General features: G+C 60.3%; 2 protein-coding genes across 5 annotated transcripts; both read right to left on the bottom strand.

Moving 5' to 3' along the window:
* Positions 1-443: 443 nt before the first annotated feature.
* On the bottom strand, positions 444-4,383 carry LAT (linker for activation of T cells). Its single transcript, XM_032430688.1, has 11 exons — positions 4,009-4,383; positions 3,803-3,836; positions 3,675-3,709; positions 3,319-3,406; positions 3,122-3,174; positions 2,865-3,027; positions 2,682-2,776; positions 1,208-1,270; positions 1,019-1,081; positions 793-888; positions 444-661 (listed from the first exon to the last, which is right to left on the bottom strand). Exons 1-10 carry the CDS (start codon positions 4,100-4,102, stop codon positions 812-814), a joined length of 765 nt encoding a protein of 254 aa, XP_032286579.1. The 5' UTR covers positions 4,103-4,383; the 3' UTR covers positions 444-661; positions 793-811.
* Positions 4,384-5,116: 733 nt separating this feature from the next.
* SPNS1 (sphingolipid transporter 1 (putative)) lies at positions 5,117-12,881 on the bottom strand. Of its 4 annotated transcripts, none has more exons than XM_032431023.1 (13): positions 12,764-12,881; positions 12,262-12,545; positions 12,099-12,164; positions 10,315-10,451; positions 9,027-9,178; positions 8,844-8,910; positions 7,875-8,020; positions 7,404-7,559; positions 6,919-7,108; positions 6,496-6,561; positions 6,162-6,260; positions 5,652-5,823; positions 5,117-5,363 (listed from the first exon to the last, which is right to left on the bottom strand). In XM_032431023.1, the coding sequence occupies exons 2-13, from the start codon at positions 12,500-12,502 to the stop codon at positions 5,269-5,271; spliced, it is 1,587 nt and encodes a 528-aa protein (XP_032286914.1). In that variant the 5' UTR covers positions 12,503-12,545; positions 12,764-12,881; the 3' UTR covers positions 5,117-5,268. The 4 variants fall into 4 exon arrangements, with proteins under 4 accessions (XP_032286914.1, XP_032286912.1, XP_032286915.1 ...); XM_032431021.1 differs by having other exon boundaries at positions 12,262-12,529; positions 12,764-12,880; XM_032431024.1 differs by having other exon boundaries at positions 12,262-12,466; positions 12,764-12,839.
* Positions 12,882-14,428: the final 1,547 nt, after the last annotated feature.

Genomic DNA, 14,428 nt, shown 5'->3' with positions numbered 1-14,428 from the left:
GCCCAGGGTCCAGTCCGTCCCCTTGTTTTAAAGAGGGAGAAACGGGGGGGGGGGGGGGGGGGGGTAAGCTCTAGGCATCCACACGGCACCCGGGGCTCCCCCCGGCCCTGCCCCCCCATCATCCCAGCTGCGTCCGTGGACTGTCTCATGGGGGGATGCACCAAAGCCCAGAAGTGGCAGCCTGGGTCGGAAATGCCTCACGGCCAGAGCCGTGTCCCTGCCACCATTCGGCCACTCCCAGTACTGGGTCAGGACCTTCCAGAGCGCAGCGGCCCCGGGGTGGGGGATGGAGACCCCCAGACACACACACAGGCTCGTGCACACACACACTCCCACACGGGCACTCGGGCACAGCGCCCCCACACGGACTCCCACCCACCAGGCCCCCCAAAGGCAAGAGCGCTACAGACCACGTCAGCCTTTATTCTACTGCAGAATAGGGCTGGGGCTGGGGTAGTTCATTCTCAGGCTGCGTCAGAAGGTGCAGTGTTGGGGGCACACAGGCTGGACCCCAAAGTGACAATAAGTTAGGGGGGAGAGTCTCAGACTGATCTCAGGCTGCAGTCAGGGCGGGCTGCCACTGGGACCCCCCAGAGCCCTGCCGGCTGCCCAGCTCAGGGCTCCCAGGAGAGGTTGGTTCCAGGACAGGCATGGCTTCACGCTGAAACAACAGGGCAGGGGAAGGGAGGGGTTGCGAAGTCAGGAGGTCAGCGGGGCTCAGAGGGCTCCCCGAAGGAGTCGGAGGATAGGGCTGAGGGGGGGGGGCAGGGCGGGGCGGGCGGGGCCTCTCACCGGACCCTCAGTTAAGCCCCTACAGATTCTCATAATCTGGAGCTCCCTCTTCCTCGTCGTCGTCCTCATCATCCACCTTCTGGGAGCTCAGGATGGCTGGGAGGGGAGGGAGGGAGGTCTTCAGCTCACAGACTGTCCCGGTCCCCCCTTCCCCCCACCCCCTGGCGGGCTCCCAGAGCTTCTGCCGCCCCCGCCCCCCCATCCCCTCCCCCAGCCCAGCACACACCAGGCTCGGTCCTAGCCATGGGCGGCAGCTCCTGGGACACGTTCACATACTCCCGGCTCCCATCTGCAGGGGGCAGAGCAGAAGGGGGGGCGGCCACGTGGAGGGTGAAGAGAGCAGGACACTCAGAAAGAGGGCCACAGCAGGGTGAGGGAGGGAAGGGGGGGACCCCAGCGGGCACCGGCCACTCACCCAGAGACACGTCTGCACTCTCCTCACTCTCGAGGACGTTCACATAATCCTCCCCCGACTCCACTGTAGGAGAAGCAGGGCCCCCAGCACTGTCACCCAGGGCCCCCCCGAGCACAGACCCCCACGGCGTCCCAGCCCCAAACCACCCCCCCCACAGATCCCAGAGGCCGCCCCACAGCCAGCCCCAGGGGGGCCCACAGAGGCCTTGGTGACAGCACGAAGTAGGGCAACCTGGCCAGAGCTGATGAGAGGGAGTGGGACTGTGGGAGAGGGCGGACGGCAGGCCCCGGCGTGTCCCCCCGGAGAGCAGCTCGGCGCCGAGGCTCGGGGTGGCACCGCGAGTCCCAGGTGCTGTTGCCCCCCTGGCCCTCTCAGCACCTGTCGCCATGGGTGCCATCTTGGCCTTTAATGCACACTTGTTTCTCCACGAGGGAGGTCGTGGATGAGGCAGGCTTTGGAGCCAGAGGGCCCAGGTTCAAGTCCGGCTCCGGCGCTCACAGTCATGTAACCTCACACGAGATACCTAACGCCTCTGGGCCTTGGTGTTCTCATCAGGAAGAGAGGGTGGGCAACGGCCCCCGCCTCCCAGGGCTGTTGTGAGAACTAACACAGAGAGTATCGAAACGGGGCCTGTCCTACGGTAAGTGCTGCCAAGTGTCTGTTAAATAAATGATCCCTCCTGTCGTACAATCGGGACAACCGAGGCGCAGGAGGGGGAGAGATGGGCTCAACAGCACCCAGGCATCGTGGGGTTTAATAAGTTAACACACGAAGAGCTCTTAGGAGGGCAGGTGGTCGGCCCCCGACAACGTCGGCTCTTACCCTGATGCTGCCTCCTGAGCTGGAGGGAGGGACGATGAGTCCATGAATGAAAAGAAGCGCTAGCACAGATGCCAGTGGGCACCCACGCGGGCAGAGGAAGCCAGGGTGGAACAGGTACGGAGAACAAGGACAGGGACGGAAAACCAGACACGGAAGGCAGCCTCTAACAGGCAGCGTGAGACCAACACGAAGGGAAAAAAGCAGCTCAAAGGAAACCGAAATGATGCCGGAAGCAGAAGAAAACTTCCCAAACCCCCCCCCCCCCCCCGCCGCCCCCACAGAAGAGTGGCTATAATCAATGTCCTTGGAGAGCGACAAGCTGACGCGGCCTCCATGAAACCAGACAGGAGACTATGAGAAAGGAACACCAGAGACCAAGAAAGAGCTTCCAGTGGGAGAGACAAGAGAAGAGAGTCCAAGAGAAGAGTGAAGTCAAAGAAAGCACGCAGGCAATAAAAGGGAAAGACAATGGAACAGGAAAGAGGCCAGAAAAAGTGAGGAACTCAGAGGAGCCGAGCAGAAGTCCACCCTGAGGGATAGGTGTTGGAGAGAGAGAGAGGAGAGACGGTGCGGGGGGCGGCGAGCGTCAGGGGAATCACGGGACAGGGAAGCACGGAGGGGTCACGCCCAGAGTCGGGAATGGCCAGCTCACTGGAGAAGGCGCTGTCTCGGAGGCCGGGGTTGCTGGGCACAGGAGCGGGTGGGACAGCACTGCTGCTGGCTGGCGTGCTGTCGGGAAGCACCACCCTGAGGGGCAGTCGGGGGGCGGGTCAGCGAGGGCCCCCGGGCCACGGCCTCCAGCCCTCCGACCCCCCGCCCCGGCCTGGCCACTCACAGGTAGCCCTCATTGTGATAGTCCTCCTCCTCGTCCTCGTCCTCACAGGCGGGCTCTGGGGTAGCGACACGGCGATCAGCGGGGCCTGGCCCCAGCCTGCCTGCAAGCAGGGCACCCAGGGCCCCAGACGCACCCTCGTTCTCGTAGCTTGCCACACTGTTGGCTTCGGAGAGCGAGCAAGAGGGAAGCTGGGTCAGCTCGGGTGGGATCCATCCCCTGCCCAGCCCCAGCCCTCTGAGCCCTGGCTCCGCACTTACCACCATCTGAGTCCGGCCGGGAAGATGGCATGCGGTGGGGCTGTGGGGACCTCCTGGCAGTCAAAGGTCAGAGGTCAGGCCTGGGTGGGGCTCTGGGGCAACAGGGGTTGCAACCGGGAAAGAGACCCCCCCCCCCCGCCAATCTACAGAGGTGAGGGGGAAAAGAGGGGGAATTTGGAAGTGGGGATGCTACTTACGGGATAGGGAGCAGGTCTGGCTGGCTCAGGGGTGGGTAGGAGGTAACAGGAGCATAGGAGGTGGCTGATGGCCAGGGCACGACCGTGGCTGAGGACACAGGACCAAGCTCAAGGAATGAGTCCTGACATCTCGCCCCTGTCCTCACGGAGGCCTCCATGGACAGACTAACCCCATGAACCGTCCCATGCCCTGGACAGGCCCTAGGAGACCCATCTCCCTCCCTGTCCGCAGCTCAGGTCAAGGCCATGTGGGCAGCCACTGGGGGGGCGGGGGGACCTGAACAAAGGCACACGTTCTCTCACACGCCAAGGGACCCTCTCCCCTACGCCCGAGGGAGGGGACCCTCTGTACTCACGAGGCCGTTTGAGCATGATGCTGCTTGGGGTCAGGCTGGAAGGAGAGACACAGCTTGGTCAGAGCCCGGAGACGCCCCCAGCTCCCGTCCCAGTCCCCGGGACCACACAGGGCCCACGGGCCACTCACCTATCAGAGGCCGCAGTGTCATAATCATAAGAGCCTGGGGAAGAGAAGACAGTGAGGCAGGACGAGGGGTGACAGGGGAGAGGGCGGGAGTGCAGGGCCCTCGGGTCCCAGGCACGCAGGGCAGAGTTAGGGACGACTACGAGGGAGCGAGGGGTCAAGGAGGGCCGGAGACCCCTGCAGCCGTGCCCCGGGCAGCCCCCACTCACCGGGCAGCTCCCGGCAGCGCACGCACAAGGCTACAGCCAGCAGGGGCAGCAACAGGAGACCCAGCACGCAGGGGATGAGGACGACGGCCTCCATCTGCCGGGGAGAGCTGGGGCCCGCTGCCCGCCCTCAAGGACCAAGCCGCTGCACCGTGAGGGCTGGGCCAGCAGGGGTGCGGGAGCCCAGTGGGCACCAGCCTGGAAGTCTGGGTGGGGGGCAGCTGTGCCCTCCTTGGGCCCTCCCTGGGCCCCCTCCCCTTGCTGGACGGCACAGGGGGTCAGCGCTGGCTGGGGAAGACCGGGGATCCCAGAGCGGTCCGGCCAGGCTCTGGGCCGCCGGTCACCCCTGCGCAGCCCCTGCGCCCCAGCCCTACCTGCCCCTCGGCTAGGCGGCTGCCGTTCCCCAGCTCCTGCCCGCCTGCGGCAGGAAGCTGTGGTGAGCCCCGGCGAGGGCAGGAAATCATCAGCCCCGGCTGGCTGCGCCCGCCCCCTTCCCACCCCCACCCAGCCAGTGGGGAGGGGGAGGAAGAGGCCTGAGGAGCCACCCCCAAGGCCCTCACGAGGGGTCTGCTGGCCTCCAGGACAAGGAGCAACTCCCACCAGGAGAAGGAGGGCAAGACACTTAGAGGCCAGCCAACAGCCACAGCCTCCAAAGCCCCGGCTCCAGGCAGCAGCCAGGAGGGAGGCCCTGCCTCTGGGAATTCGGAGCGGGGGGGGGCGCGGGGCAGTGCCCACCCCACCTTACCCTGGCTGGCCTGCCAAGAGAGGCGGGCTCCAGGGGAACCATGGGCGTGACTCACGGTCACACTGAGCTAGCTCCCTCCACACTCTTGTTCGCCCGGCCCAGGAGGACAGGGATTTGCCGAAGGTCCCACAGGAGCGACCCACAGCCCCGGGAGTCCTGTGCCTAGGGAGGGGGCATCCCCGGAAGCCTACCAGTCAGGGGTCAGTAACACCCAGAGAGACTCAGGCAGGCACTCGGGCTCTGGCTACAAATTTTATTCAGTTACAAATAGCACCAAGCCCCTGGGGCCGCTCCAGGGGAGGGGAACCCCCCCCCTGGACCCGCCGCCCCCCCCCCCCCCCCCCCCCCCCCCCCCCCCCCCCCCGCCCTTGGCTGCTGTCTGTGTAGTGTGTGGAAGCTGGAACGTGGCCCAAGGCCACTCCTAGAAGCTGGGCCAGGCCGAGGATTTGGGCCTGGGCTCCTTCCGGGTGGGCCCAGGCCAGCCGTGGTAGGTATGCAGGCTGGCGAGCGACCGCCCCTCAGATGAGCACACTGGACACGGGGACCCGGGTGGAGCGGCCTCGCTGGGGCACCACGATTCGGTCGTCTGTGGGCCCTGCCTCACGCAGCAGACCTGCCGGGGGGAGAGGTCAGAGCCAGGGCTGGATGGACAGAGAGACACAAAGCCAGGGAGGGGACCGAGAGGCAGTGGAAAGTGGACGGGGCAGCAGAGCCACCAGACCTGGGGGCACGGTGGGACGTCAGCTCGGTGGACAGGCAGACCCAAAGCTGACCACGGGAAGGGCTGTGGGCTAAGAGAGGCCGAGGACACGGGCCGGGACAGATGGACAGACGGACAAGCAGGTAGTATCATGAAGTCGGGTGGGGAGCCACGGGTGGACAAAGGGAAGGCCCCACTGACCCTGCACATGCAGCTGGGCCCGCCGGCGGTCCCCCTCAATGAAGATGGCGGTGCCCAGGAAGGCGGCCCCACCCAGAGCCCCGACGAAGGCGCAGAGCATGAGCGAGAACTGCAGGGCCCGGAACTCGGACAAGAAGGAGGGTGGCCAGCTCCGGCGGAGGCGGTCAGAGATCTGCAGGGAGACAAGAAAAGGAAAGTCAGGAGCATGAGTCACGGAGAGGGATCCCCCGAGCTCCAGAAGAACAAAGAAGTCAGGGACCAGCAGAGAGGGGTGGTCTGGAGGACTAGGGAAAGCCCCGTGGCCTCACTGTGGAACATGCAAAGACAAAACGCTGCCTGCCTGACTGACAGCCCAAGGTGAGGGGGGAGTGGGGCCTGGCACAGAGCACAGACACCTCACTGAGGTCAGCCCTTCCTGCTCAGGCAGCCCCAGCTCAGACCGGGGGCCGGTGCCAGGAACGCAGTGTCCCCCGATCCCCACCCCAGGCCCACCCGAGGGGTGGTGCTCACCAGGCCAATGAGGTAGGGGCTCCCAGCATCGCCCAGCAGGTGGGACAGCACAATCTGGAAGGCCTCGGCAGTGGAACGACGTGTGGGGATCACCACGTACTGGGGAGAGGAGGGGGCAGAGCGCAAGGACAGGGCCAGAGGGAACCCCAGCTCAGGGATGTGAGTGGGGTGAAGGCCCAGACTATAGGCCCATCTGGGGCTGACTCTGAAGTCAGTCACCCATTGGGTTTTGAAAAAGCGGTGAAGGCTACAAGGAAGGCAAGCGAGGCCTCCTGCCCCCACTCCTTGCTCCCGTCAGCCTTTGGGCCAACCCTGCAGTGACCCACTTACTCACCAACAGGATGTCAGCTACAATGGCCCAGTTCATGGACAGCAGTGTCTCTCCAATAAAGATGAAAATCTGGGGGGTTGGAGGGCAAGACCGGGGTGGGGGGGTGGGGGGGTTGTCTCATCACAAGAAGAGCGAACACATGGAGGGTATACTGCGTACTAGGCCCATCTATTCACTCATTTAATTTAATCCTCAGAACACCCTGTGAGACAAAGCTATTATTCCTATTTGACAGATGATGAAACTGAGCACAGAGAGGTTAACTTGCTTGCCCAATGTCACACAGCTGGCAAGAGCCAGAACTAAGAATCAAAACCAGGCATTCTGGTTCAAGTTGTCTCCAAACCACCACCTTGGTTGACCCCAGTCTTGCCCCAGTGCACGCCAGACCCAGAACACCCCCTTTGCCAGCTGCTGGCTACTCACATAGGTGGCCACGATGCTACCACGGGCACAGGCAAGGGACAGGAAGAGGAAGGGCGCGGAGCCCAAGAGGCCAGCAGCACAGACCAGTGGGTCAGCCCGGGGGTTGGAACGGCGGAGGCGGCGGCTGATCTCCACGCCCAGGCCCACACCCAGGACCCCGGTCAGGCAGGTGATGAGCCCAAAGATGAGGCTGGGGGCAGGGGGAGGGGCATGGGGGCCAGTCCCTCTGCCTGCAAAGCCCCCTCGCCTCACCCCCACAGCCTGGAGAAGAAGATGGTCCATCCCAGCTACCCGCACAACTCAGGTCTATCCAGGACCCCATGGGTCATAGAACTCCAGGAGGAAGAAATCAGCCCATCCATCACCTATTTCCCAGCCCAGGAAACTGACACTGGGACAGGAAGTAGCCTGAGTCTGAATCAATGACTCTCTCCACTCCATCCCCTGCCACCTGCAGGCCACCTAGCCTCGCCCCCATCTGGTACCTGTCAGAGGAAGAGCAGGAGTCTCCAGGAAGGCAGGGTGGGGTCTCCCCCAAGACCACACGGGAACGCAGCAAGAACGCAGGAGCCCAAAGAGCCAGGGAGCCCGTGACAAAGGCCACAGCCGTGAAGCCAAGGGAAGAGAGGATGAAACTAGGACTGCAGACAGTTGGGAGGGAGGAAGTCAGACTGACACTCCTGAGGTGTCAGGGTAGGGGACCTCTCCTCTCCCTCCCTGGCTTATTTTAGTAAGGTCAGGACACTAGCTATGGAAGCCGTCTTGGCTCCCCCGGATCTGAGCCTGTAATTCAAGCAGCTGCCACAAGGGGGCAGTGGTGACTGAACGCCCGGCCTTGCGGGGCAAGCCAGCGGACAGAAAACAGAGACCAACCACTCTCCTGTAAACCTCAAACCCAACAGCAGGGCCTCCCCCAGGGGACCTCAGATGTCGGGCTAGAATGGAACTAAACTCACTTTCTTGCCAGAGCCCTCAGATCTGCCCACCAGGAGGTGGGGCTGAGGGGCGGGGAGTCCGAGTGGCGCTCCACAGCTCCCCTTGGCGGCTCCCGTACTACCAGGAACAGCAGCAGAACAGCCACCACCCCTAGACCTGGAGTCACCTGGGGAAAGAGTGGGCTTCAGGACAGGCACAGACAGCGACACACTGAACCCCTGGGGCTGGGAGAAAGTGAGGATGTATAAAGGCAACTCAGCCCCCAAGGCCTCAAATCCCCGGCAGCTATCTGCTCACGGGCGCGCACTGAGCCTGCATTCCGAGGGAGGGGCAAATGCCACCAAGGGCGCCTGTTTCTGCAAGCCTAACTTCTCCCTCTTTGGTAACAGCACCCTAATTTCCTTTTGGGAAATTACTCCCCCCACTTCTCTTAATCCATGCGGTTCAAACAGGGCGGGGTTTGTAGCCCAGACTTGGCCGACAAGAGTCACGTTAACCTCCCTGGCCTCCGTGATTGATTCAGTGCCGGGCATGTGACCCACGTTCATCTAATCAGATACCATCCAGGACTATTGCTCAAGGATCCAGGGTGCCGAAGTTTCTAAATGGGAAGATAAATGCATGCAGCTTTCACTTGCTTGAGAATGAAATTAATAGAGGAAAGTAGAGCTGAGAAAAAGGATGATTGAATTCCTGTGATGAAGTGGGAGTCCTGGATCCAGCTTTACCTGAAGCTCACCCTGGGACTCTCCATTACAAGAGCCATCAGAGTCCCATATGGGGGCTTACAGTTTTACGGGGCGCCTGTCTCCCACAACCAAGAGTTCTGTCTAGCACATGGCTTCGTGGTGAGGGCAGCCAGGCTTCCTACACAGGCTTGGCAGAGTGAAGAGTGAACGCTGCCTTAAAAGGGAGGGGTATCTGAAGGTAAGAAAGGGAGAATCAATGAGAACATTGCTGACCTTCCCCCAGGCTGTGTCCACACTCACCCGCAGAGCCCAGTGCCAGTCCCCGGCCACATCCTTGACTTTGGAGCCTGCAATGTAACCCAGACCACTGGGGAAAGGGGATGGGAGAGGAGAGGGGACAGCTGGTCAGTCCTGCCCCACGCCAGGTCCTTCTGCCTCCCGCGCCCTGCCCCCCGCCCCCCGCCAGGTCCAAGGCCCACTCACCTGCCCACCGGGATAGCAAAGTAGAACACACTGAGCATCCGGCTCCGCTGGTCTGCCACGAAGAGGTCAGCGATGAGGGTGGGCGCGATGGTGGAGTAACTGGCCTCCCCAACCCCCACCAGGCCCCGGGTCAGGAGGAGCAGCCAGAATCGCTGGGAAACGAAACACGGGGGAGGTGGCACCCCACGCTGCAGCAAGCCTCCCGGCCTCCCTCGCCAGCCAGCTCTGGAGAGGCGGCAGGGATGGCGGGGGAGGCCTGAGCTTGACAGACCTGAGCCTGAATCCTGGCTCCACTACTTACTAGCTGTGACTTTGAGAAAGCAACTTAACCTCTCTGAGCCTCAGATTCCTCATCTGCAAAAGGGGGAAAATAATAACTTGCTCACATAACTATCGCCAGGATTGGACAATACAAGTTCTAGTCAACATGCTGCACCCAGCAGGTGCAAAATAAATCTTGACTTCTATCACCCAAGACACCCCGGTGGTGAATAAGGATCTTAGGCAGAGGTTTGTCTACCAAAGACACCTGAGGCTAAGGACAGGGTAGGATCACCCAAGGAGAGTACGTATGCAGTGCCTGCAGCTAGGGACAGACTTCCAGGGCAGAGAGTAGGAACAGAGGAGGGCGCAACGCAGCGAAGAAGCAATAGCCAGGGAGGCAGGAGGAAAACCAGAAGAGTGGCATATGCGGCATCACTGAAATCAGAAGAGAGTTTCCGGAAGGAAGAAGGGGGTCAATAGAGCCAAAGGCTCCTAGGAGATCTAGCAAGAGCAGGATTAGGAAGTAGGAGCTACATTTAGCAACCAAAAGGTCGCTGTTGACTTTGGCAATGGAGTGGTGGGGGCAGGTTGGCCAGCAGTGTTCCAGGGTGAGTGGGAGGAGAGGAAGTGCAAGCAAAGTGAGAGCCTCTCCCTGGCTGCTCCTTCACCCAGACTGGAGCTGGGTCAGGGGGGTCTTGTGGGAAGTCTGATGAGGAAGGAGAAGAGGGAGAACAGACAGTCCAGGTAAGGTCTTTCTGTGGTACAGAACTGTGAGTGCTGAGGTGTGGCGTGGAAGGAGTCAATGGTCGGGGGAAAGGGGGTGAGGGACAAAAGAATATTCTAGAAGAACAGGGGAGAGGCTGGGGTAGGCAGATTAACTCAGGCAAGCAGGGGATATAGGATGGCACGGACCCGGGGAGGTGCAGAAGCTCCCCAGGCCCAGGCTGCAATGACTCCAAAGAGCAGCAGTGAAGACTGATGGGTAGTGGGGGGGCCGGAAGCAGGAGCCAGCATGGGGCCTCACCTCTCTGGGGATGAAGGACGACCCCAGTGTCACCAGGGACCAGAAGGCAATGCCCCCGCACATGAGATACTTCCGATTGTACCTGTCACCCAGGTAGCCAAACACAGGTGCCAACACCATGTAACTGGAGATGAACACTGAGGGGAAGCAGAGAGTCACAGCCCGGCCCCAGGACCCCTGGCCCACCCTGACCCCAGCTCAGGGAGGGCAAGGGGGCCAGGATTAACTCCCAACCCTGAAACTACCAGAGCTTCCAGCCAGAGAAGTCCAGCCCCATCTTTGGCATCTTTCAAACCTTCCATCATGGAATGAATGGCTGACCCGTCACTTCCTCCCATCCAGCCAAGAACAAAATCCAAACTCCGGACCATGGCCCGCGAGGCACTACCTGATCTAGCCCCTTCCTACCTCTCCAATCTTGTGCTCACCCACTCTCCCTTCTCTGCATCCCAGTGGCCCCACTGCCAAGCCCAATATGATCTTCGGACTTTTGGCACCCACTGTCCTCCCGCCTGGAACACTTCTCCTCTCCCGAATGTCAAAGAACCTTCAGGTTCCAGCTCAGATACCTTCCCAACCCCCACGTATTCAATCTCTCTTTATCACAATTACTCTGTTTTCTTTTACAAAATACTCCTACCAAAAAATAATCTCATTACTAGTTTAGGTTTTTAAGGACTGGTGCCCTGTCATTCCCAGTGGAATGTCAGCTTGTCAGCTCCACGAAGACACGGGCTTAGCCTGCATTGGTCACGGCTGTGTTTCCATCACTGAACACACGGCATTGCACAAAACAGGTGCTCGGTAAACATGTGTTGAATGAAAAAGGGAATGGCATTGCCAAAGACTCACTTCTCCTCTAACTCAACAACTTTTTAAAGCTTTGCAGACCTTGATCTACGATCCCATTCTCGTTCCTCTAGACTTTGCCTTAAATACCTCGAGGTCCTTTTTCTGGCCTGGGGCAGAGCAAAGAACCCTTCGAGATCTTATCTCAAACTCCTCTCCTCTCACTTGTTGTGTGACTCTGGGCAAGCCTGAACTCTTCTCTAAGCCTCAGTTTCTCTATAAAAATGTAGACAGTACTACCTACTTTTTCTATAAAATAATACCACCACCAACTCTTTGGCTGATGGAAGGATTAGATGGGCGTAAAAGGTCTTGGCCAAGTTCTGTGCATGTTATCACCTCTTCCTCCAGCGCCTGGCGCAGAGTAAGTGCTCAGAAATGTTCGAGAAGTGAATGAAGGAAAAAAGGAAGGAAAAGAGGATTTGGCCTTGGCTTTGCCTTTCCCATAAATCCCAAGGTTCCGAACAAGTAAAATTCAACTCTCCCCATTCCAGACACCCCCTTCTGCCGTTATTTATCGGGTGTCTACCATGCTCCCTACACAGTACCATGCACTTTACAGGCATTAATTAATTTGCATATAATCCTCACATCAGCCCTCTGAGGTGCTCTGGGTTACTACTGGTTCCATCTCACCGACAAGGAAAGTGAGGCTTAGAGAGATTGAGGGCCTTGCCTAACATCACACTGAGTAAGTGGAAAGCTGAGATTTAAACCCAGGTCTGTCTGAACCATTACACTAAACTGACTGCCTTTTAAAATGTGGTATCCTAACTGAGCAGGACAGCCCAGAGCAGAAGAAGGGCCATCTCCCCGCTCCACTAAGTCTGGCCACCCTACCTCTATTAACGAGGCCCCAAGCATGCCGGCAGGTAACCCCATTTGGGGCAGAAAAGGAAGAAAAGCTACTGTGCCCGAAAGGGACCTCCACTCACCGGTCTGGATGAGGCCAGAGCTGCTGTCTCCGATGTCGAAGAACTGCTCAATGTCTGGAAGAACGCCTGGGAAGAAGACTCGGGATGGGCTCGGCGAGGCAGCCCCACCTCCGGGACCCCCCCTCCCTTCCCCTAGTCTGACGTCCCTCCCAGCAGTCAGTACCAGCCACCGTGAAGCGGTCCATGTAGTTGAGGAGGTTGATGTAGCACAGCACGGCCACTATGAGAGCCGAACGGCCCGCAGACAAGCCGGTGATGCGCTGCAGCCCCTCCCTGTCCGGGACCTCGGGATCCTCGGACTTCGAGTTCCCCAGGGACCCCGGTAACCCCGGGGTGCCGGGCACGGGCCCGTCGTCCGTGTCATCCGCCTGGCTGAGGAAGGGCGCGGTGTCGGACCCGGACATGGTCCCCGGTCCTACCGACGATCCCACCTGCGAGGGGAGGAGGCTGGAGAAAGGAGGATGGAGGGAACCCAGGCGAGGGAGGTGCGCCCAGACGCCCGCAGGTGCTTGCCCGGAAGCACGGAGCACGGCTGGGATGGAACCCGGGCCCTGCCTGTCATGCCTCCCCGTCCCGGCAGACACAGCGCGCGGCGAGCGACGCCGGGGACAGGAGCGGGGTGGGGAGGGCCGACCCCCCCTGCCCAGGCTGGGGCCTCCCCTCACCCCTGGTAGGAGCCCGCTGCAACCACGGTCGCTCAGCCCCGCCGCCGCACTACAGCCGCCGCCATGTTGTCCTGGAGCCGGTCATGTGACGCCGGAGCCCCGGGGGCCGACACCACCTCGGGCAAGCCCTCGACACGTGACCGCCGCCCGACTACTGAGGCGCGGCGGCCGCCGGCTCCCCCGTCACGTGACTGCCGGCCGGTCGCCAGGGCAACCGGGGAAGGTCCCAGACCCGCGCCCGTTCCGCCTGCGTTCCCGCAGGGAGTCGCGATGAACCGGTGCAGTCGCCCAGCCCTCCGAATCTCGGCTTGCTTATCTGCAGCTCCCACTGGGCACACTTCTTATCAAACGAGATCAAACGAGATAATGGAATCGTAAAAGGTTCTGGAAGTAGTTTATCTCCAGAAATGCCAACGATCAGTTCTCGCTCTCGGCGATTACCCTTCCTCGGTGTGGGGTTTGGGCTTCGGACACGCGCAGGAAGCGTTGAATGAATGGACGTTGAACAGCGGCCTCTGGAACGGCCCCGTCCCTATGGTTCGGATTCCCCAAGCCAGCTGCCTGTCAACTCCTGAGCTTCCCCCTGGACCCTGCAGGGAGGGCCCCAGACCCCACACGCTCCGTCTGGACCTGGTTTTCCTCACCTCCGACGGAGACTGAAGCCCTTGCGCCCTCTAGTGGTCTCCTCTGGGATTCTCCTAGCTGCGGGACTGGACTCCGAGACCACAGAGCCCTGGCACCAAAGGATAGCTTGGAGTGGTTCTTTAGTGCCCCCCGCTCCAATCTCCAAGCTGCAGTAATAACCGTACACTCGAAATAAAATTAATATACTTCCGGGGCGCCTGGGTGGCTCAGTCGGTTAAGCGTCTGCCTTCAGCTCAGGTCATGATCCCAGGGTCCTGGGATTGAGCCCTGCATGGAGCTCCCTGCTGGGCGGGGAGCCTGTTTCTCCCTCTCCCTCTGCTGCTCCCCGCACCTATACTCTCTCACTCTCGCTCTCTCTCATTATTCATTTATTTGAGAGAGAGCGAGAGTGAGAGAGCGAGAGCACGAGTCGGGGGGCGGGGGGGTGGGGCAGGGGCATAGGGAGAGGGAGAAGCAGGCTCTCCACTGAGCGGGGAGCCTGAGCAGGGCTGGATCCCAGGACCCTGGGACCATGACCTGAGCTGAAGGCAGACGCTTAACCAACTGAGCCACCCAGGTGCCCAATAAATAAAATCTTTTAAAAAAGAAATGAAGGCAAATATTTTGATGCTAATTGGTTTTGCCAGATGGGAAAAATATTTAGCTCTTCTCTGGGGACAGGTGTTTTTTTCAATCTGATGGATCTCTTGAATAAAATTCCTTTAAGGTCAGATAAATAAATATGTCTGTACAGGTCTATTGGTTTAAACTGGAGCCCAACTTTTGTTCTACTTGCTGTGGTTTATGACATAAGAGGAAATGTGGAATTTCTTAGGGAAAAAATAGTTCACCTATGACCAGTGCCACAAAAAAAGACATCTGGCTTACGGGTATGACAAGGACCTGGTAACAGGACCATTGGACTGGGTCAGGGAGGTTGAGAATCTCACTGAGGAAGTGGTCCTTGACCTCAGATGTGGGGGAGGGGCAACCACTGACTTCCCGGGAGGCAGTGGACCGCCTGTGCAAAGGCCCTGCCAC

The sequence above is a fragment of the Phoca vitulina genome, unplaced genomic scaffold (genome assembly GCF_004348235.1).
Source record: "Phoca vitulina isolate PV1807 unplaced genomic scaffold, GSC_HSeal_1.0 scaffold45, whole genome shotgun sequence".
Lineage (NCBI taxonomy): Eukaryota > Metazoa > Chordata > Mammalia > Carnivora > Phocidae > Phoca > Phoca vitulina.
The sequence above is the reverse complement of the archived record's forward strand: the minus strand, read 5'-3'. Positions and strand labels throughout refer to the sequence as shown.